Genomic DNA, 23,141 nt, shown 5'->3' on the forward strand with positions numbered 1-23,141 from the left:
CAGAAGCTTTTTATTGTGACATAGTCCCACTTACTGATTTCTGCTCTTAGTGTCAAATCTAAATAGTCACTGCCAAGTCTGATGCCAAGAAGCTCACCGCCATCCCTGGCTGGGGTGCTTGGTTGGTGAGAGTGTCATCCTGGTACACCAGGGTTCTGTGGTTTCAGGTTTTACATTCAAGTCTGTAATCCATTTTGAATTAATTTTTTGTGTGTGGTGTAAGATAGTGGTCCAGGTTTATTTTTCTGAATGTTATAGCCCAGTTTTCCCATCACCATTTATTAAACAGAGGTTCTGTCTCCATTTTCTATTTTTGGCTCAATTATCAGAAAATAATTGATCATATATGTGTGAATTTCTCAGCTTTCTGTTACATTGATCTTTGTGTCTGTTTTTAATGAAAATGCCTTGCTGTTTTGATTACTGTAGCTTTGTAATACAGTTTGAAATCAAGGAGCATGACATCTTCAGGTTTGTTCTTTTTTCTCAAGATTGCTTTAGCTGTTCTTTTGTAGTTACATACAAATTTTACAATTGTTTGTTCTAATTCTCTGTAAGAGTATTGGAACTTTGATAGGGATTACGTTGAATTTGTAGATTGCTTTGGTTGTATGGATATTCTTGCAATCTATGAGCATGGAATATCTTTCCATTTCTTTGTGTCTTCAATTTCTTCATCAGTGTCTTATCGTTTTCAGTGTACAGATCTTTCACGTCCTTGGTTAAATTTCTTCCTGGATATTTTACTCTTCTTGATGCAGTTGTAAGATGGGACTGTTTTCTTAATTCTGATAGTTTGTTATTAGTATTCTGTATATTAATTTTATATCCTGCAACTTTACTGACTTTATTTATTCTAACAGGTTTTTGGATTTTCTATATATAATATGCCATCTTCAAATAGTGGTAGTTTTACTTTTTTCTTTCCAGTTTGGATGCCTTTTATTTCTTTTTCTTGCCTAATTGCTTTGGCTAAGACTTCCAATAGTATGTTGAATGAAAGTGGGAGAGAGGGTATCCTCATCTTCTTCCTGATCTTAGAGGAAAAGCTTTCAGCTTTTCACCACTAAATATGATGTTAGGTGTGGGCTTGTCATATATGACCTTTATTATATTGAGGTACATTTCTTCTATACCCACTTTCTTAGAGGTTTTGGTAAATGAGTGTTGATTTTTTTTAAATCCTCACCTGAGGATATGTTATTGATTTTGGGGAGTGGGGAGAGTGAGAGAAACATGGATGTGAAAGAGAAACATCAATCTGTTGCCTCCCCTATGTGCCTCGACTACTCACAATCTAGCTATGTGCTCTGACTGGGGCTCAAACCCACAGCCTTTTGATGTACTGGATGATGGTCCAACCAACTGAGCCACCCAGCCAGGGTAGGTGTTCAATTTTGTCAAATACTTTTCCTACATCTATTGAGGTGATTATATGATTTTTGTCTTTTATTTTGTTAATGTGGTGTATCATTGATTGAATTATGTGTGTTGAATTATCCTCGCATTCCTGGAATAAATCCAGCTTAACTTTAGTGTATGATCCTTTTAATGTAGTTTTCAATTTGGAAGAATCTTAGAATGTTCTGAGAAATAGTATCTCTACCAACAAAAAATGTATGGTGTTAATTCTACATTGAATGGATAGAAATAATATTAGTATAAGAGCAACCCTGTTAAACAAGGATCCACCTCTTGGTAACTGGCTACATAGAACTTTATATTTACCACCATTAACCCACTTTGTAGGCCCACTCATGTTGCCCAGAGCTTCCAGACATCATTTCTCCATGATATCTCAAGTCAGTTTTGAGAAATCCTACTGGAAATCATGGTCATAGGTTGTTTAATGAGGATAAAGATACCTCTGAGGCTATAATATCTGGGCTACTCTGACTTGAAATATCTGTTTATACCTAAATTCTGAAAAATCAAGGCCACAGTCCTTCTGTAGTCCTGTTTTTTAAAATGTATAGTAACTTGAATGTGTTGCCATTTATCAACACTTATAAAAGCTTTCTTTTTTTTTTTTTTTTTTAAGATTAAGGAACTTAGTTATAACTTCTCTCTTTTTTTAAGATTTTATTTATTTATTTTTAGAGAGGGAAGGGTAGGAGAGGGAGAAACATCAATGTGCGGTTGCTGGGGGCTATGGCCTGCAACCCAGGCATGTGCCCTGACTGGGAATCGAACCTGCGACACTTTGGATCGCAACCCACGCTCATTCCACTGAGCTACGCCAGCCAAGGCTAAAAGCTTTCTTTTTTAAAAAATATATTTTATTGACTATGCTATTATATTGTCCCACTTTTTTCCTCCCCTTTATTCCCCTCCACCCTGCAACCCCACTCCCAACAGCATTCCCCCTCCCCCCTTATTTTATGTCCATGGGTCATACATACAACTTCTTTGGCTTCTCCATTTCCTACACTATTCTTAACCTCCCCCATCTATTTTGTACCTATAATTTATGCTTCTTATTCCCTGTACATTTTCACCATTCTCCCATAAAAGCTTTCACTGAGACCACCTGGTGTTCCATAGTCTTCCAGGTCAGTGATTCTCAAATACTGTAGTTAAGAATACACGGTGGATTGTTTTAAAGAATACTAATTTCTAAGCCTTCACATTTCTGAAAGGAACTGTATTCCTTAGTTTACACCTTGAGAGACTGCTTTAGGAAATAGAATAACTACAGCGGAAATGTTGATTTAAAAATACAGTTTTGTTTTTTAATTTTCTGGAAGATACTTCATGTTCTTTTTCTGGCTTGTCATTAGGTGTGAAGATATGTGATGTGTATAATGCTGTCATGGATGTGGTTAAAAAGCAGAAGCCCGAACTGCTGAACAAAATTACCAAAAACCTAGGGTAAGATGCTACGGATGTACATTGTTGCTCTGAGTCATTTTTCATGACTGGTCGTGGTCAGGCAGAATATTCTTAGATTGATTCAACCAACATTTATGGACCATTATGGACTAGTAAACTTCACTGTGTGCCAGGCACACAGTGTTACCTGAAAATGTGAGAAAGATTTAAGTTCTGCTCCGAAGAATAGGGTGAAGATTTTTCTAGACTGATACAGTAGATGCCAGTAGGTGTTTTCGGCTTAAATTACAAATGTTAGGAAACATTACATGCTATATTTTCTCTTGGAGCACCTCATCTCACATTTGAAGATTAAATACTGTGAGCCTTATAACCCCATGATTGCTCTTCTGGGTATATATCTGAAGAAACCCAAAACACTAGTTTGAAGGAATATACGTACCCCTATGTTCACTGAAGCGTTAGTTACAATAGCCAAGCTATGAAAGCAGCCCAAGTGCCCATCACTGTACAAGTGGATTAAAAAGCTATGGTCAATACATATAATGGAATATTACTTGTTCATATAAAAGAAGAAAATCTTACCATTTGCCATGGCATGGATGGACCTGGAGGGTATTATGCTAAGTGAAATGAGTGAGTTAGAGAAAGACAAATACCATGTAATTTTACTCATATATGGAATCTAATGAACAAACAAAACAGAAACAGACTCATAGATACAGAGAATAGACTAATGGTTGCCAGAGTGGAGGGGCAGTGAAGGAATTGAAAAGTGCAGGTGATAGTTAAAAAATAATCATGGGGATATAAAGTACAGCATAGGAAATATGAAATATAATTAGTAATGTTGTAATAACTGTGTATAGTGTCAGGTACTGGAAATAGAGGGAACACTTTGTAAAGTATGTGATTGTCTAACTACTGTGCTGTACATGTTTGAATTTTTGTTTAATCCAATGTTTTGCAAATGTATTTGACCATTAAATACCTAGAGATAACTGATAACATCTTACAGAACCAAAGACATTTTGGGAAACAAAAGCTCTAAGCAGTCTCCTTAGATGAAAATTAGTGTGGAGTATATGGTTACTTTCTGGATTTCTCTAATGGGCAAGAGGAAATATATAGATTTGATACCAAGTCTTGGCCCAGGCGACTTAAGGAGTCTAGTTACCAGCATTCCACTAAAAATCACCTCTCGTTATCCAGTTATAACTGTCTTAATAATGTGCCCCTTAATAGTCTCTGCTAAGCTTATAGGAAAAAAAATTCCTAACTTGATTTCAGGGTAGAGATAAAAATTTAAATGTGGGTGTATAAGCTAAAATAAATAACACTTGATATAATAAATGTTAAGTGGAGTACTTATTAGGATATTATTTTCAACTTACCAAAAGTGCAGAGACTTCTGTAATCTTCCTTAACTGACTAATGAGCAGCAGAAATCACTCAACATGTTTGCCTGCCTTATCTTTGAACTTAAAATAGGATATATTGTGGGAGCATTTGAGATCTTGCTCCCTGGCATTTGTTGTCAGTTTGGCTCAAGTAAACTCTTACTGGAAAAAAAAATAGGTTGCTCTGTCTATGGAGTAGCCTCTTCCTTGTCCTACTGCTTCACTAGTAAACGCTTTCACTTTAAACTCAGAAAGAAATAGCATATATTGCACGTGACCTCTGTGCAAGATGTTATAGCCTATTGCTGAAGTGTCTCTTCTTTTTTAGGTTTGGAATGGGAATTGAATTCCGTGAAGGCTCTTTAGTAATTAATAGTAAGAATCAGTACAAACTGAAGAAAGGTAAGTTTTACATTCATGCAATAGGAAAATACTGTTTTGTTTTAATTTTTAAAATTTTATTTATTTTATTTTTAGACAGGGGAAGGGAAGGAGAGAGGGAGAAGAACATCAATGTGTAGTTGCCTCCCATGTGCCCCCTAGTGGGGACCCAGCCTGCAACTGAGGCATGTGCCCCGACTGGGAATCGAACCAGTGACCCTCTGGTTCACAGGCCTGCACTCAATCCTCTTAGCCACGCGAGCCAGGGCAGGAAAATACTGTTTTGAATAATTTCCTTTAGCTTTGTCTCTCCCTCTTCTCTACATAAAATCTGCATTTCTCTGTCCTTTTTCAACCATGGTCTGATTCCTGTTTTGCTATTTTAGGGATGGTTTTCAGCATCAATTTGGGATTCTCAGACCTGACTAACAAGGAAGGGAAGAAACCAGAAGAGAAAACCTATGCCCTGTTCATTGGTGACACAGTGCTTGTGGATGAGGTATGTATGCTTCTTAAACTTTTGAGTGCTTGTGAATTGACTTTTCAGGGACATTTTGTACTTCTTAAAGGTCTTTGAGGGGAGATGACCTAGCCAAGGGAACAAATCCATGGGATAGCATGACCTAACACAGCTAGGAATAAAGACACAGAGATTGTACTTCAAGTACAGGGAATGATTTAACCTAATTTACACATTGTGGCTTGAACCTTGACAGTATCAGCTAATTCTAATAATGGAACTGATTTTTTTTTTTTTTTTAAATAATGGCTTTACTGAGTTTCAATCTATGTGCCATGTAATCCACCCACTTAAAGTGTACAGTCTAGCCCTGGCTGGTTTGACTGAGTGGATTGAGTGCCAGCCTGTGAACCAAAGGGTCACTGGTTCGATTCCCAGTCAGGGCACATGCCTGGGTTGTGGGCCAGTCCCCAATGAGGAGCGTGTGAGAGGCAACTACACATTAATGTTTCTCTCCCTCTCTTTCTCCTTCCCTTCTCTTCTGTCTAAAAATAAATAAATAAAATCTTTTTTTTTTTTAAGTGTACAATCTAGTGATTTTTGTTATATTCAGGACACAGGACACAGTTGTTCAGTCATCACCACAATCTAATTTAAGAACATTTTCACCTCAGAAAGAAACTCTGTACCCATTAGCAGTCATTCCCTATATTCCCTCCCAAGTCCTCTAGGCCTAGACAATGACTAAACTAATTTCTGCCTTGAAGGATTTCCCTGTTCTGAATATTTGTGGTCTTCTGTGACTGTTTTTGTTTGTTTGTTTGTTTTTTACTTAGCTGGAAGTGATTCTTGATGATGGTGGTGGTAATGGTGATGATGATGATAACAAAAATTTCGTTTTTCTTATAAGCTAAGCACTTTGATGCATTAATTTATTGGTGCATTAATAGGGTTATCCTGACAGTAACCCTATTAAGTAGATATTCTTATCCTCACATACAGAACAGTAAACTGAGGCAGAGAGAAGTTTAAGTAACTTGCCAGATGTTAACACTGCTAGATAGTGATGGTGCCAGGTTTCAAATCAATCCTGTATTCTTAATCATTCCAATGTTGCCTCCCAAATTATAGTTCCTATTGAAAGGTTGGGACCTAAGAACTGTATTTATTCTTTTTTTTTTAAATATATATATTATTGATTATTCTATTACAGGTGTTCCATTTTCCCCCCTTCACTCCCCTCCACACCTCCTCCCACCCACATTCCCCCACTTTAAGTTCATGTCCTTGTGTCATACATGTAAGTTCTTTGGCTTCTACTATTTCCCATACTATTCTTACCCTCCCCCTGTCTGTTTTCTACCTACCATCTATGCTACTTATTTTCTGTACCTTTCTCGCCCTCTCCTCCGATTGCCCTGTTGCTAACCCTCCATGTAATCTCCATTTCTGTGGTTCTGTTCTGGTTCTAGTTGATTGCTTAGTTTGTTTTTGTTTTAGGTGTGGTTGTTAATTATTGTGAGTTTGCTGTCATTTTACTGTACATGTTTTTTATCTTCTTTTTCTTAGATAAGTCCCTTTAACATTTCATATAATAAGGGCTTGGTGATGATAAACCCCTTTAACTTGACCTTATCTGAGAAGCACTTCATCTGTCCTGCCATTCTAAATGATAGCTTTGCTGGATAGAGCAATCTTGGATGTAGGTCCTTGCCTTTCATGACTTGGAATACTTCTTTCCAGCCCCTTCTTGCCTGCAAGTTTTCTTTTAAGAAATCAGCTGACAGTCTTATCAGAACTCCTTTGTAGGTAATTCTCTTCTCTTGCTGCTTTTAAGATTCTCTCCTTCTCCTTAATCTTGGGTAATGTAATTATGATGAGCCTTGGTGTGCGCTTCCTCAGGTCCAACTTCTTTGCAACTCTCGGAGCTTCCTGGACTTCCTGGAAGTCTACTTCCTTTGCCAGATTTGGGGAAGTTCTCCTTCGTTATTTGTTTAAATAAGTTGTCCATTTCTTACTCTTACTCTTCTCCTTCTGGCACCCCTATGATTCGGATGTTGGAACATTTAAAGATATCCTGGAGATTCCTAAGCCTTTCCTCATTTTTTTTTTTGAATTCTTGTTTCTTCATTCTTTCTGTTTAGTTGTTTCTTTCTTCCTTCGGCTCCAAACCATTGATTTGAGTCCCAGTTTCCTTTCCATCACTATTGGTTCCCTGTACATTTTCCTTTATTTCATTTAGCGTAGCCCTCATTTTTTCATCTAATTTACAACCATATTCAACCAATTCTGTGAGCATCCTGATTACTAGTGTTTTAAATTGTGCATCTGATAGGTTGGCTATCTCTTCATCGCTTAGTTGTATTTTTTTCTGGAGCTTTGATCTGTTCTTTCGTTTGGGCCATTTTTTTTGGTCTTGATGTGCCTGTTAGGTAGTGAGGGGCAGAGCCTTAGGTGTTCACTGGGGCGGGGCAACACAGTTACCAGGTTGTGACGCTGTATGTGGGGCAGTGGTCTGAGAGGGAACAGTGGCATTTGCTCTGCTCTCGGCCGGATTTCAGTCACTTCCCCTACTTCCCACCAGCAAATTGGGCCCCTGTGGTGCTGATTCCCATGTGGGTGGGTTTGTGTACATTCTAGGACCCTGTGGGTCTCCAACGAACTCTCCTGTGAGGCTGGGAGTTTCTCTAGGCACCTCATCCTGCACAGGTGTTTTTAGTCGGAGCTTTGAGGCTTTATTTCCCTGCGCTGAGACCCTGGGTAGTGTGGTCTGTCTCATTCCCCAGTTTCACCTGGTTTATCTGCAAGTGAATGTGGGACCACCCAGTCCACCAGCCGCCATGCGCACTGCATCCCGCTCCACAATCTGCTGCCTCGCTGAGTCAGCTAGCCACTGCTTTACAAGCCTGCGGTCCAGGCCAGCCGCTGCTTTGCCTTGAGCCCTCTCTGTCTCAGCCGCCTGACTCTGCCTCTCCTACCAGTCTGGATGAATGTGTCTACTTTAACTCCTTGGTTGTCAGACTTCCATACAGTTCAATTTTCTATCAATAGTGGTTGTTTTTTGTTTCTTCATTGTCGTCCTTATTTTGTTTGTGCAAGGAGGCACAGTGTGTCTACCTATGCCTCCATCTTGGCTGGAAGTGTATCCAGCCAAGAACTGGATTTATCCTTAATCAAAGATAATAGTATCCAGAGGTCCAAAGCATTGCCCAGGTACATACTCGGTTAAAAGCTGGAAGTGTTTCATTTAAGAGTTCTTATAGATATCTGACTTCTCCCTATTACTCTAGGATGGCCCAGCCACTGTTCTCACTTCTGTGAAGAAAAAAGTAAAGAATGTGGGCATTTTTCTAAAGGTAGGTGGCATAGGAAGTTTGGGTACACTGATGAAGATAAACAATAATGGCTGAAAAATGAAAACCCAAATTTCTGATTATGACTTTTCCCCCATAGAATGAGGATGAAGAAGAAGAGGAAGAGGAGAAAGACGAGGCTGAAGACCTGTTGGGAAGAGGTTCTCGGGCAGCATTACTTACAGAAAGAACGCGAGTGAGTTTACTGTTTTAAACTACATTGATCTTATGTCTGTCATGTGGTTCACATGTTCTGACAGTTTGGGGTTTTCTTCTCTAGAATGAGATGACTGCAGAAGAGAAGCGAAGAGCACATCAGAAAGAACTAGCAGCTCAACTCAATGAGGAAGCAAAGAGGCGATTGACTGAACAGAAAGGAGAACAGCAGATTCAGAAGTAAGAGTTTGCATTGAGCAGTGAGGTTGTCTCAGGATTATATGTGATTGAAATTTCTCATAAAATTTTATCTCTACTCTAGAGCTCGCAAATCTAACGTGTCCTATAAAAACCCATCTTTGATGCCTAAGGAACCACATATTCGGGAAATGAAGATCTATATTGATAAGAAGTATGAGACTGTAATAATGCCTGTGTTTGGCATAGCAACACCTTTTCACATTGCCACAATCAAGGTACTAACATTGAAATAGGTTTTCTACACCCTGCTCCTTAAAGTAGATTATTGTTCTGTCTAAATGACCTGTTCCACTCTTCTCCTACAGACTTTGCCCTTCTCACTTATCTCTTGCTCTCACTTTCCTTCCTTTCCAGTTTTCATCTTTGTAGAAAGTTAAATGATGTATTCTAGAAACATAATTTTTCTCTTTCCTTGAACATTATTAAAGCATTTTTTAACCTGTGGTTTTACACATAGCATAAGATACTTGGAGAACTTGTTGTTCTTTTGGAAGCACATTTTGTCATGTGAGAAGATATGCTAAATATGTAGTTTATTTGATTGATTGATTGAATTTATTGGGGTAACACTGGTTCACAAAACCACATAGGTTTCACGTGTTTATTACATTTAGGTTAAGGTTTACAGGCTAGGTTTAGCAGTCAGCTTGTAACTCCTAACTTAATTTTAGCATCTAATTTTTATCAAGAAAATAATCCTGTTTGTTTATTTCAATGCTTTCTCTTTTCTTCAACAGAATATAAGTATGTCGGTGGAGGGAGATTATACTTACTTGCGAATTAACTTCTATTGCCCAGGCAGTGCTCTGGGCAGGAATGAGGGCAACATTTTTCCTAACCCAGAAGCCACTTTTGTCAAGGAAATGTGAGTCCCCAGGAAAACAACCATCCCTAAATTCCTCCTGGCTGGGGTGGCTCTCTCAGAAACATTTCATTCTCTGTGCCGTGTCCTCCCCTTCTACTAAATGGCAAAGCGTCCCTCAGTGGCACTTGTTTAGGATCACCTTGCTTTGTACTATTTTGAGAATGGTACATAATTTAGAATCCTCTTGAGATGGGTACAAGATTTATCTAGATGATCACTTAGTAAGTTATTTAATGGCTAATCACTAGGGTATACACCTGAAAGTAATTTAATATTGTATATTGAAAAATACTGAAAAATGAGAAGAAAGGGAGAGTTGTTATGTATTTAGCTTCCCAGACATTGTCCCACCCACCATTCAGTAGTACTGTTTTCTTCTATAAAAACATTAAGCCAATTATAAAATACATAATGAGTGCAGGTTACCTAGCCCAGTGAAGAAACTTACATAAATGCTTCCCCCTGTCTACAGTACATACCGAGCTTCAAATATGAAGGCACCTGGAGAACAGACAGTACCAGCCTTGAACCTTCAGAATGCTTTCCGAATTATAAAAGAAGTACAGAAGCGTTATAAGACACGGGAAGCAGAAGAGAAAGAGAAGGAGGTGAGCCTGGACGTAGAATAAGCACCTTTCTGCAAAAGGGTGCTGATTTAGATTTAGGGGACATGTAAAGATACTGAATATTCGCATTGATTTTCATTCTGCTTAGGGCATTGTGAAACAAGACTCCCTCGTGATCAATCTAAATCGGAGTAACCCCAAACTGAAAGATTTATACATTCGTCCTAACATTGCCCAGAAAAGGATGCAAGGTTCACTGGAGGCCCATGTCAATGGTACGGATGATCTCTCACATGCCTGGGGCATCAGGGACACATTTGTAAGAATGACAGATCAGACAATCCAGTATGAGAGGCTGGGAGGAATCTACTTACATTGCTGTATGGGCAAAATGAAAGGAAAGCTCTCTCTGTACAGTTGTTGGTATTTCCTTTGACCCTGTTCAAATTAGTCAGGAAAGGTTCAGTGACTTTTGGCCAAACTGTTGGTGCTGCTTGGTAATTAGCTGCTTCCTCCACTCCTCCCCCCAGGCTTCCGCTTCACATCTGTTCGAGGAGACAAAGTGGATATTTTGTACAATAACATCAAGCATGCTTTGTTTCAGCCCTGTGATGGAGAAATGATTATTGTCTTGCACTTTCACCTCAAGGTATACTTTTCTACTTACCAGATGTGTGATCCTGGGCAGGGTCTTTCTGTCAGCCTCTGTCCTGTAAAGTAGTGATGAAATTGTCACTGATCACATAAGGTCATTAAGAAGATTGAATAAAATAATGTTTATAAAGTTCATGGTGCCTAATACCTAGAAGGTGCTAAGCATGGTGTGATATATAAAGACCACAAAAAAATAAGGTCTCCAAATTCCTCTTTCTGAAATAGAAAGTTTTTGCTTTACAGACAATTTTTTACCAACATAAACTCCAAAGGTCATTCTAATATGTAGGGGTACTTTTTGTAACTTATCTCTTTCACATTCCCAAATGTCATTAATTTATAGTGGTTGCAGGAATGGTTTAACTATTTTTACATAAATGCTGTTTATATATTTTCACATTTTGTTTGTTGTTATCTGGCCGCCTTGTCTGTAGTGTAGACTAAGTCTTCTGACTTTTTCCTTGTTCTTTCTACCTTATACTCTCAGAATGCCATCATGTTTGGGAAGAAGCGGCACACAGATGTACAGTTTTACACAGAAGTGGGAGAGATCACCACGGACTTGGGGAAACATCAGCATATGCATGACCGAGATGACCTCTATGCTGAGCAGGTCAGTGAAATTTAGTATTTTATTTGTGGGGTAGTGAGGTAGGATGTGGTCCAAATCTGAGCTCAGTAGTTGTTTTATTTTGTAAGCAATCCCTGAATCTGTCTACAGAATAACTCAGATATCTGCTGAGCTGGTGTGGTCCAGTGATCTATGGATTAGACTAGGTTGCAGACTCAGCTCTACAGTTAATGGTATGGTGGCCTTTAATTAGGTGTACCCATTAGTATCACAGGTATCACTACCAAAGCACTTCAGATTTTTTGAAAGGATATACTGTTAACAAGTAAAGTGATGGCTGTAATTAACTGGAATTCTTTTCTTCTGCAGATGGAACGAGAAATGAGGCACAAACTAAAAACTGCCTTTAAAAATTTCATTGAGAAAGTAGAGGCTCTAACTAAGGAAGAACTGGAATTTGAAGTGCCTTTTAGGGACTTGGGGTAACATATTCCAACTTTTTTTTTTTTTTGCCTGAAGTTTCACTTTTAGAAGAATGGTTATTCTTCCTTTTTCATGTAACTGATAACATTTGTTTCCTCTTAAAACTTTAAGAGCTGGGGTGGGTGGCTAAGACTGAGGGGCATCCTCTAGAAATAAGTCTATAGAGTATGCTGGAGTTGTTGGGAGTGGGAAAAGGAAGTATGTTTATTGTGACAGTAGCAGTTTCTCTTGCATTGAATTTAGTCTTGAGTTTCTTTTCTTCTCTCTTTCAGATTTAATGGCGCTCCCTATAGGAGTACCTGCCTCCTTCAGCCCACTAGTAGTGCACTAGTAAATACTACAGAATGGGTAAGCATTTCTTACCTCCTTTTAGTGAGAAAATTATTAGAGAAAAAGGGAGGTGGATATTCTGAGAACTAGATCCTTGTTATTTCTTATGATTTTCACTTTTGATACTCACTTATCTTAGATATAAAACTTAATGAACAAACGATTCTTTAAAAGCCTTTTTAAATAGTTTTTTTTTCATAGTTTCTTTACATGTTTCCTTAAATTTATGCTCTTAAGAGCAGGTTTTGATCTTGCATATTCTTTTACTGGAATTTATTGTATGTTTTACTGCTATTGGTCTTTCCAAAAAAACAGTTTAATTATTTTTTATGTAGTGATTTGGAGTCTGAAAGTATTTGAAAATGCTAATATTTAGAAAAAGTATTTATATGATAATGATCCAGTTCTTCCTTGACAGCCACCATTTGTGGTGACACTGGATGAAGTGGAGCTGATTCACTTTGAGCGGGTTCAGTTTCACCTGAAGAACTTTGATATGGTAATTGTCTACAAGGACTATAGCAAGAAAGTGACAATGATCAACGCCATTCCTGTAGCCTCTCTTGACCCCATCAAAGAATGGTTGAAGTAAGTAAATCTGCCAGCAACGTCCCATTTACCCCATGAGCCCTTTATAAGTACGGTTTCTTATACATAAGAATCTGATATACTAAAGATGACACTGTCATTGGGTTGGGTTATAGACTGGAACTTGAAAAATTTGGGATCAGAGCTACGGACTTTCAGATCCTTTCTGACCCTGTGTGAGATATACACACATGCATGCATGCATGCATACATACAACGATCTATACACATTTATAATAATATTTATAAAAAGTGGGGAGTGTTTCTTCTCTCTTTTTACTGAGATGACAGATAAAATTTTTTTAAAAAATTTTAGCTAATGCCCTGACTGGTGTTGCTCAAAGGATAGAGTGCCGGTCTCTGAACCCAAAGGTTGCTGGTTTGATTCTCAATCAGGGCACATACCTGGGTTGTAGGCCAGGTCCCCATTTGGGGCATGCGGGAGGCAACTGATCGATGTATCTCTCACACATTAATGTTTCTCTCCCTCTCTTACTCTCTCCCTTCCCCTCTGCCTAAAAATAAATAACATCTTTAAAATAAAAATAAAATGAAATTTTAGCTGGTGACACCATGTACTCACACATTAGCTAAAAGTATTTCTAATGGAAGTACCAGAACTCTGATAAATGAGATGTCTGTCACTCCCTAGGTAAAGGGTGAGACTTGAGTAGCCATGAATATAGTTTACTCTGCCCCCAAACTTGCCCCCCCCTTATTCTCCTGGAAAGGGAGGTGCCATAAATGTAGTTTCCTCTTAAGAAATATGTTGAGAGCTTAGAAATAAACTGAGAAAAATAGGGGTTTATGATTTCAAAAGGATTTTCCTGAGAAACATGTGGAGGTAGGTGATACAGGATCACAAATATTATGTGCAAGTGTATATGACTTTTTCAAATTGGCTTTATTGAGGTATAAGTTGTAATAAAATTTAGCAATATAAGTATATGACTTGATGGTTTTTAAGATTTTATTATTTTTTTAGAGACAGGGTAGGGAGGGAGGAAGAGGGAGAGAAACATCGTTGTGCATGAGAGAGACATTGATCTGTTGCCTCTCTCACACCCCTAACTAGAGACCTGACCCACAACCCAGTCATGGCACATGCCATGACTGGCAACCTTTTGGTTCGCAGGCAGGCTCTCAATCCACTGAGCCACACAAGCCAGGGCTGATTTGATGAATTCTAATAAACATATACAGTCTCATATCTGCCATCATAATCAGGATACAGAACATTTCCTTCACTCCTAAAAAGTGTTCATACATTGTTATAGTCAGTCCATTAACCCCATTCCTGGTTTCTGTTACTATACATTTTGTAGAAGAATCTATAATTCTACGTAAATGAAAATACACAGTATGTAATCTTTTGTATCTTGCATTCTTCTCTTAGCATAATGCTTTTAAATTTATCCAAGTTATTGTGCAACACTACTATATTCCTATTTTATTACTAAGGAGTATTTCACTGTGCATATTCCGTATTTAACCCATTACCAGTTAATAGACATTTGGGTTGTTTCCATTTGGGGACTGTTACGAATAGCTACTGTAATAATATGTCTTTGTGTAGACATATGTTTCATTTCTCTTGGGTAAATCACCTAAGATTGGGATTGCTGGTAATACAGTTTAAATGTATGTTTAATTTTATAAAAATTATAAAATAATTTTTTAGAGTGCTAGAAATCCTGCAGTGTGTGAGGACTGTAATTGTTCCACATCCTCACCAGCACTTGTTGACAGTCTTTCTAATATTAGCTATTACAGTGTGTGTGTAGTGCTTTCTCTCATTGTGGTTTCACTTTGCATTTCCATGACTAATGATGTTGAGCACTTTTCATATGCTTATGTGTCATTCTATACCTTTGATGGAGTATCTTCATATTTTTTGCCCCTGTTGAAAATCAGTTACTGAGTTGGAAGATTTTGGGGGCAGGGTGGGGGCTTCAAAACAATAGAAATGTATTATTTCACAGTTCTGGAGACTGGAAGTCTAAAGTCATGGTGTCATCAGGGTGTGTTCCTTCTAGAGGATTTGAAAGAGAATCTGTTCCATGATGTTGTCCTAACTTCTGGTGGTTATAGGAAATTCTTGGCATTCTTTGGCTTGTAGATGCATCTGTGAGGAAGGAAAAATAAATTTCCTTCTACCCTTCTAAGTTTTTTTGGCTGGTCTAAATCAAATTGACCTGAGACAGATTAACAGGAGAAAATTGCCAAATTGATTCTGTATATACGTGTATGTATATACAGGGCTCCATAAGAATACGAGATCCTGAAACAAATTGGATACTTAAGTCTTTTTTTGTTTATTTTTAAATATATTTTATTGATTATGCTATTACAGTTGTCACAATTTTCTCCTCTTTGTCCCCCTCCACTTGACACCTCCATTCCCTCCAGCAGTCCCTTCCTTAGTTCACGTCCATGGGTCATGCATGTAAGTTTTTTGGCTATTCCATTTCCTATATTGTTCTTAACACCCCCCTGTCTATTTTGTATCAGATTCATTGTTAGTTCTGCATTTGTTGCCATTTTAATGTTCATAGTTCTGGTCTTCTTTTTTTTTGTATAGTTCCCTTTAACATTTCATACAATAATGGCTTGGTGATGATAAACTCCTTTAGTTTTACCTTGCCTGGGAAGCACTTTATCTGCCCTTCCTTTCTAAATGATAGCTTTGCTGGATAGAGTAATCTAAGTTATAGGACCTTGTTTTTCATCACTTTGAATGCTGCTTGTCTGTTCCTTCTAGTCTGCAAAGTATCTTTTGAGAAATCAGCTGAAGGCCTTAGGGGAACTCCTTTGTAGGTAACTCTCTGCTTTTTTCTTGATGCTTTTAAGATTCTCTCTTTGATTCCCAGCCAGGGTACATTCCTGGGTTGCAGGCCATAACCCCCAGCAACCGAACATTGATGTTTCTCTCTCTCTATCTCCCTCCCTTCCCTCTCTAAAAATAAATAAATAAAATATTTAAAAAAAAAAAAGATTCTCTCTTTATCTTTAACCTTTAGCATATTAATTATGATGTGCCTTAGAACGGGCTTGTTTGGGATACTCTGTGCTTCCTGGGCTTGTGTGTCTATTTCCTTTACCAAATTAGGGAAGCCTCCCTCCCTCCCTCCCTCCCTCCCTCCCTCCCTCCCTCCCTCCCTCCCTCCCAAGAAGGAGCTGCTTCTGGCACACCTATGATTCTGATGTTGGTACGTTTGTAGATGTCCCAGAAGCTGCTTATTCTGTTCTCAGTATTTTAAATTCTTTTTCTTCATGCTGTTCTCATTTAATGCTTTTTTCTTCCTTATGTTCCAAATTGTTGATTTGAATCTTGGCTTCATCCCCTCTATTGTTGGTTCCTTGTAGATTTTTATTTTACTTACTGCAACCTTCATTTCTGCCCAGGTCCTTTTATGCTATTGCAGTACCCAATGAGTTCCTGGAGCATCCTGATAACCAGTGTTTTGAACTCTGCTTATCTCCATTTCATTTCGTTCTTTTCCTGGAATTTTGTTCTGTTCTTGAATTTGGGACATATTTCTTTGTCTCCTTAATTTGGCAGCCTTCCTGTTTTTTCCTGTGTTAGGTACAGCTGCTTTGACTCCATCTTTAGTAGTGTGGCCTATTGTAGAAAAGGCACCTGTAAATTGTGTGGGGCGGAGCCTTAGGTAATTTCCCATTTCACCACTTTGTGGATCTATGTAGAGGAGGGCTCAGAGAGGAGACAGTGCCACTTCCTCACCTCTGAAGATTGCCTTAGAGGAAGTTCTCGTGGCACTTACCTACTTGCCAGTCATTTTACTTTCTCCCCCATATGCTGCTCGTGCCCTTCCAGCTGTTGCCCTAGTGCCAAATCTCAGAGAGAGAGAGTCTGTATAAGTTCTAAATCTGTGTGGGCCCTTTAAGAGGAATCTCCTGAAAATCTGGCAGTTTCTTCTGCCCCAACCTCAACTGTTTTTTATAGCCAGAAGTTATGGGGATTTATCTTCCTGGCACTGTAATCCTGGGCTGTGTGGTCTGGGCTAGGGCTTGGATCTCTTGCTCCCAAGGTATTTCTCCCAGTTTTTATCCACCACCCATTGCGCCGCCTCTCCACGCCTCTGCATCTCTGCCCCTCCTACCTGTCTTGAATGTGGCTCTCTAAATCCTTGGCTGTTGGACTTCCATACAGCTCAGTTTTCTGATGAATCTGGGTGTTAATTTGTTTTGTAGTCTAGTTGTAATTTTTGCTATAGTTGTACATGGAGGCGAAGCATGTACATCATCTTGAGTTGGAAGAATTCTTTAGGCTGGATAGAAGTCCTTCATCAAATACAGATTTTGCATATATTTTCTTCCAGTAGTTTCTTTGCCTTTTCATTTTCTTACGTATCTTGTAAAAACTAAAAGTGTAAAATTTTCATGAAATGTTGTCAACTTTTTTATTGTAACTGTGCCTTTAAATCTTATCTAATACATTTTCCTAACCTAAGACCATAAAAATTTTTTCTATGTTTTCTTCTAGAGTTTTATAGGTTTAGACCTTATATTTAGGTTTGTGATCCACGTTAATATTTTAATGTGGTATAAGCATTTATTACTTTGTGTGTGTGAACATATGGAACATATCTCTCCAATTTCAGTGTGAATTGTTGAAATTATCCCTTACCCATTGAATTACCTTGACATCCTTGTCCAAAATATTTTTAAAAATGACCATGTAGGAGAGGGTCTATTTCTGAACTGTATTCTGTTCCTCTGATGTGTGTGTGTCCTTATACTGATACCATTACTGGCTTGTTTATTGTAGCTTTACAGGTGGGTGTTGAAATTAAGTAGGCAGTCCTCCAGTTTTGTTCATTTCAAAGTTGGCTATTACTATTTTAGCTGTTCCATATAAATTTTAGAATTGTGTCTTTCATTGTTGGTCTGTTAGTAATCTGAGTTTACCAAATTTAGTATCTGTATAATCTGTAATGATGTCCCCTTTCATTCCTAGTATTGATCGTTTGTTTTCTTTTTGTATTGGTCAGTCTGACTAGAGGAGTGTGGATTTTATTGATCGTTTTTATCATTATGAAATGTCCTTCCTTATCCTAGAAATATTCCTTATTTTGCAACCAGCTTGGTGTGATATTACTATAGACTTCTAGCTTTGGTTAGCATGGCCTGTCTTTTTTCTGTCCTTTTACTTTTAACTTACATTACTTTATATCAAAGTGGCTTACTTGTAGAGAGCATACATTTGGGTCTCACTTTTTTAAATCCATTCTGAAAATGTTTATATTTAATGTAATTATCAATATGGGTGGGTTTAAATCTACCATTTTGCTATTTGTTTTCTTGTCTGTGTTATGTTGCTTTTCTCCTCTTTATGATTTGTTTTGGATTCATTTTATGACTGTATTATCTTCATAGTTGGTGATTAACTACACCTCTTTGTTTTACTTTTATAATATTTGTTCTAGGTTTACATATATGTCTTATTACAATCTGCTTTCAAATAATACATCACTGCTGTTGGAAAGTTCTTATGCTTGTTTCCTTTCTTCTGTCATTTCCACTATTGTCATACATTATACATCTAATGTTCTATGAATGCCACAATTTGTTGTCATTGTTTTAGCTTTAAAACAGTTATCTTGTAATTTACAAAATAAGGGTGAGTCTTTTGTGTGACTCATACTTATCATTCCTGGTGGCCTCCATTCCATTGTGTAGTTCCAACCTTCTATCCGTAGCCTTCTATAATTTTCCTTTGCCTCATAAACCTTTAGCATTTGAGGCCTAGGTTTTCTGTGCAAATTGCCTCAGCTTATTTCTTGAAAGTATTTTGCTTTCATTCCGAAGGTATTTTCAACTGGATACAGAATTCTAAGTTGGCCGTCTTTTCTTTGAATATTTAAAATGTTGCTTCTTGTCTTTCAGCTTTCGGGATTTCTGAGGAGATACTTGCTGTCATTCTTTGTCCTTCTGTCTTTTTTTCTCAGGCAGCTTTAAGATTTTCTTTGTCATTGATTTTCAGCAGTTTGATGAGTAGGGGGTTTTTTTTTGCGTGGTTTTCTTTATGATTACTCTGCTTGGTGTGCATTGGGCTTTTTAGGTCTGTGGGCTTTATTGTTTTCATCATATTTGGAAATGTTCTGGCTCAAATATTTTTGCTTTCTTCAGTCCCCCCTCTTTTTTTTTTTTTTTTTTCAGAGAGTAAGTACACACATTTTTAACTTATCTTCAATTTCCCTCTTCTTTCTTGAACATATGGAATATATTTATAATTGCTTTTTAACATCTTTATTTGCTACTTCATCCATCATCTTTGTGCTTTTTGGATCTGTTTTTGTTAGTTGGATTTTCTCCTGCTCCTTTTTATGCCTGGTACTTTGTGATTGGTTGCCAGACATTGTGACTATGTTTTGGGGTGCTAAATTTTGTTATTTCAATTTTTTTTTACACTCTATTCTAAGGTACAGTTGTTACTTGGATTCCATTTGCTCTTTCAAGAGTTGTTCTCAAATATCATGATTGCTAGACCAGAACAGCCTTGAGTCTGGGGCTAATTGGTCCCATCGCTGAGGTAACATGTCTTGTGAGGACTTGACTGGGTTCCCGGTGTGTTCTGAGGTCTTTGCACTGAAGCTGATGGGAGCAAGAATTTTCTCCACCTCTTTTTTTTTTTTTTTTTTAATTTATTGATTATGCTATTACATTTGTCCCTTTCCCCCCTTCCCTCCCCTCCACCCTGTACCCCCCTCTCCCACCCACGTTCCCCCCCCTTTAGTTCACTTCCATGTGCAATTCTTATGAGTTCTTTAGCTTCTACCTTTCCCGTACTATTCTTGCCCTCCCCCTATCTATTTTCAACCTACATTCTATGCTACTTATTCTCTATACCTTTCCCCCCTCCCCTCCTCCCACCCCCCCCTGTTGCTAGCCCTCCATGTGCCCTCCATTTCTGTGGTTCTGTTCCTGTTCTAGTTGTTTACTTAGTTTCTTTTGGTTTTGCTTTAGGTGTAATTGTTAATAATTGTGAGTTTGCTGTCCTTTTACTATACATGTCTTTTTCTTTATCTTCTTTTCTTAGATAAGTCCCTTTAGCATTTCATAAAATAAAGGCTTGGTGATGATGAACTCCTTTAATTTGACCTTATCTGAAAAGCACTTTATCTTCCCTTCCATTCTAAACGACAGCTTTGCTGGATAGAGCAATCTGAGATGTAGGTCCTTGTCTTTCATGACTTGGAATATTTCTTTCCAGCCCCTTCTTGCCTGTAAGGTCTCTTTGGAGAAATCAGCTGACAGTCTGATGGGAACTCCTTTGTAGGTTACTGTCCCCTTATCTCTTGCTGCTTCTAGGATTCTCTCCTTCGTTTTTACCTTGGCTAATGTAATTATGATGTGCCTTGGTGTGTTTCTTCTTGGGTCCAACTTCTTTGGGGATCTCTGAGCTTCTTGGATTTCTTGGAAGACTGTTTCCTTTGCCAGATTGGGGAAGTTCTCCTTTATTATTTGTTCAAATAACTTTTCCACTTGTTGCTCCTCCCCTTCTGGTACCCCCTATAATTCGAATGTTGGAACGTTTAAAGGTGTCCTGGATGTTCCCAAGGCTCTCCTCGATTTTTTTTAATTCTTATTTCATCATGCTTTCCTGCTTGGTTGATTCTATCTTCCTTCTGGTCCACTGTATTGTTTTGAGACTCAGATTCCTTCCTTTCTCTATTGGCTCTCCTCCGCGTATCTTCCTGCATCTCTTTTATGGTAACCTGCATCCTTTCATCTAAATTGCACCCAAAATCAACCAATTCCGTGAGCTTTCTAATCACCAGCGTTTTGAACTGTGCATCTGATAGATTGGCTATTTCTTGGTCGCTCAAAAGGATGAGTCCTGGGGGACTGATCTGCTCTGTTGCACACGTCTTATGTCTTTCCCTGTCTCTCTCCTTTTTCGGACTGGTCGCTCTTGTTAAGGTGGGGGGCGGAGCCTTAGGTGTTCACCGGGGCTGGGCGCCCCAGTCGCTAGATTGTGACGTTATATGTGGGGGCGGGGGCAGGAGGGAATCAATGGCAGCAGTTCAATTCTCCTGGGCCCAGACCTTTCCCGGGGCTCCTGGGCTGCGAGCTCTGCCCTGGTCCACAATCGCTGCCCCACTGGGTCCGGCAGCCGCAGCTTGCATACTCAGGGTCCACCGCTGCGTTCCTGCGCCCCGATGGCTGTCGCGCTGATTTCGCGCCAAATTTCCCCCGACCTCCGTGCGCTGCCGACCCGCGCCAGCCCCGCGCCCGCTCGGCTCCTTGTCTCCTACCAGTCTGGATGTACGGGTCTACTTCAACTTCTTGGCTGTCTGACTTCCATTCAAATGAATCCCCTGTCGGTTCTGGGTGTTATGCTGACTGTATTTTATTGTTGTTCTAATCTTGGTTGTGCGAGGAGGTACGGTGCGTCCACCTATTCCTCCATCTTCTCTCCACCTCTGTGTGAGATCTGGGAATTGTATGGCCTACTGCTTTCCAGTGCTTCTTTGCCTAGTTCTGATTAGTTTCCTCTCATGCTTGTGTACATCACTCCTCAGCTATAGAATTGAGGGAATCCCTCAGCAAATCTCCAGAGCTTTCCCTATCACTCTGAACTCTAGTACTCTGTCCCACAAATTCTAGCTGTCAGCTTCCCCAAACCCTCCTGTCTCTCTCTCAACTCCAGTAGCTTACCAGGTTCTAGTTGGGTTCTTCCTCCCTGAAGAAAATGGAAAAGAGGGAGATGAACTCAGACTTACTTACTTGAGAGACAGAGCTTGCTTCAGTTGGAATGCTGCTTTGATGTGGGGTCTAGTGCTCTGGGAGTCCAAATATCAGCTTTCTGGGGCATAGTCTGGTGGCACAGTGCAAAGAATACCTGTTCCCATACATTTAAGACAAGGTTATTTGCTCTTCAGAGATCTAACTACCAGTTTGACACTGATCCTTCTCAGAAAATATAGAGGATTGATTTTGACTTTGTAATGTCATTACTCCCAGTTCTTGTGACATAAAGTACACAGAAGGCGTACAGTCCCTCAACTGGACTAAAATCATGAAGACTATTGTTGATGACCCTGAGGGCTTCTTCGAACAAGGTGGCTGGTCTTTCCTGGAACCTGAGGGTGAGGTGCGTGAGTGTGGGGTTTCTCTTCTGCTGTATAGTTGCCCATTATTATTTGGGCAGTTAGAATAATGCCATATAAGTAATACCTAAGGGACCAGAACAAGTGGGAAAATCTCTGAACACATCTTGGTATTATTGTTTATCCAAATTAGATTTACATGTAAATGATAAATTAATTGGGTATCAGTAGCCATTGACAAGATTTCCTTGAAATTACAAAAACTGTTCTTTCAGTGAATTTCTTAGTATTTGGAGAAAAATCCTTAAGAAAATTTTATGAATATTGTTTTCCAAAAAATGTTCCTCCCACCTCTGTGTAATGCATTATTACTAAGAGTATCCCTGCAGTTAATATTCCTGGGCTATGAAGAATGAAGTGAATCTCTAAGAAATATTAATTATGAATTAGCCCCGGCTGGTGTGGCTCAGTAGATTTGAGTTGCGGGCCTGTGAACCAAGAGGTTGCGAGTTCAATTCCCAGGGGCACATTCCTGGGTTGCTGGCTGGGTTCCCAATTGGGGGTGAGAGTAGACAGTCAATCCATGTATCTTTTGCACATTGATGTTTCTCTCCCTTCCCCTTTCTCTAAAAGTAAATAAGTAAAATCTTAAAAAAAAAAATACTAATTATGAATTAGATATTTAGGGTATCTGATAAAACAGGAAATAATATTATTTTTCTAATTCACCAGGGTAGTGATGCTGAGGAAGGGGATTCAGAGTCTGAAATCGAAGATGAGACTTTTAATCCTTCAGAGGATGACTATGAAGAAGAAGAAGAGGACAGTGATGAAGATTATTCATCAGAAGCTGAAGAATCAGGTTCGTCTTCACAGAGAAAAGTTTCCATGGCTTCCTAATCTAATGTCATTTCTAGAAACTACTTTTTTAGAAGGGAAGTATTCTATCATTTCATTCCATTTTAGTCTAGTGACTAATGCTTAATAAATTTTATTCCAGACTATTCCAAGGAATCATTGGGCAGTGAAGAAGAGAGTGGAAAGGATTGGGATGAACTAGAGGAAGAAGCCCGAAAAGGTAAATTATTTATTTACTCATTCATTCATTCATTCATTCATTTTAAATTTTTGAGGCACAAATTTCTAACATTTTAGTCCTTACCCATC

General features: G+C 38.7%; 1 protein-coding gene across 1 annotated transcript in view; it reads left to right on the forward strand.

The window, feature by feature from the left end:
- Positions 1 to 23,141, forward strand: part of SUPT16H (SPT16 homolog, facilitates chromatin remodeling subunit) — a 45,288-nt gene that overhangs the window by 20,297 nt on the left and 1,850 nt on the right. Inside the window, exons 8-25 of the mRNA XM_045822380.1 lie at positions 2,781 to 2,871; positions 4,561 to 4,634; positions 5,000 to 5,112; positions 8,364 to 8,429; positions 8,527 to 8,622; positions 8,707 to 8,822; positions 8,905 to 9,058; positions 9,581 to 9,708; positions 10,181 to 10,316; positions 10,423 to 10,549; positions 10,805 to 10,923; positions 11,416 to 11,541; positions 11,869 to 11,981; positions 12,255 to 12,330; positions 12,731 to 12,900; positions 21,889 to 22,018; positions 22,707 to 22,836; positions 22,975 to 23,052. Of these exons, the coding sequence (XP_045678336.1) occupies positions 2,781 to 2,871; positions 4,561 to 4,634; positions 5,000 to 5,112; positions 8,364 to 8,429; positions 8,527 to 8,622; positions 8,707 to 8,822; positions 8,905 to 9,058; positions 9,581 to 9,708; positions 10,181 to 10,316; positions 10,423 to 10,549; positions 10,805 to 10,923; positions 11,416 to 11,541; positions 11,869 to 11,981; positions 12,255 to 12,330; positions 12,731 to 12,900; positions 21,889 to 22,018; positions 22,707 to 22,836; positions 22,975 to 23,052 (2,043 nt within the window). The remainder of the gene's footprint in view (positions 1 to 2,780; positions 2,872 to 4,560; positions 4,635 to 4,999; positions 5,113 to 8,363; positions 8,430 to 8,526; positions 8,623 to 8,706; positions 8,823 to 8,904; positions 9,059 to 9,580; positions 9,709 to 10,180; positions 10,317 to 10,422; positions 10,550 to 10,804; positions 10,924 to 11,415; positions 11,542 to 11,868; positions 11,982 to 12,254; positions 12,331 to 12,730; positions 12,901 to 21,888; positions 22,019 to 22,706; positions 22,837 to 22,974; positions 23,053 to 23,141) is intronic.

This window comes from Phyllostomus hastatus, unplaced genomic scaffold (genome assembly GCF_019186645.2).
Source record: "Phyllostomus hastatus isolate PE091 unplaced genomic scaffold, TTU_PhHast_1.1 phas_scaffold_501, whole genome shotgun sequence".
In the NCBI taxonomy this organism is placed as follows: domain Eukaryota; kingdom Metazoa; phylum Chordata; class Mammalia; order Chiroptera; family Phyllostomidae; genus Phyllostomus; species Phyllostomus hastatus.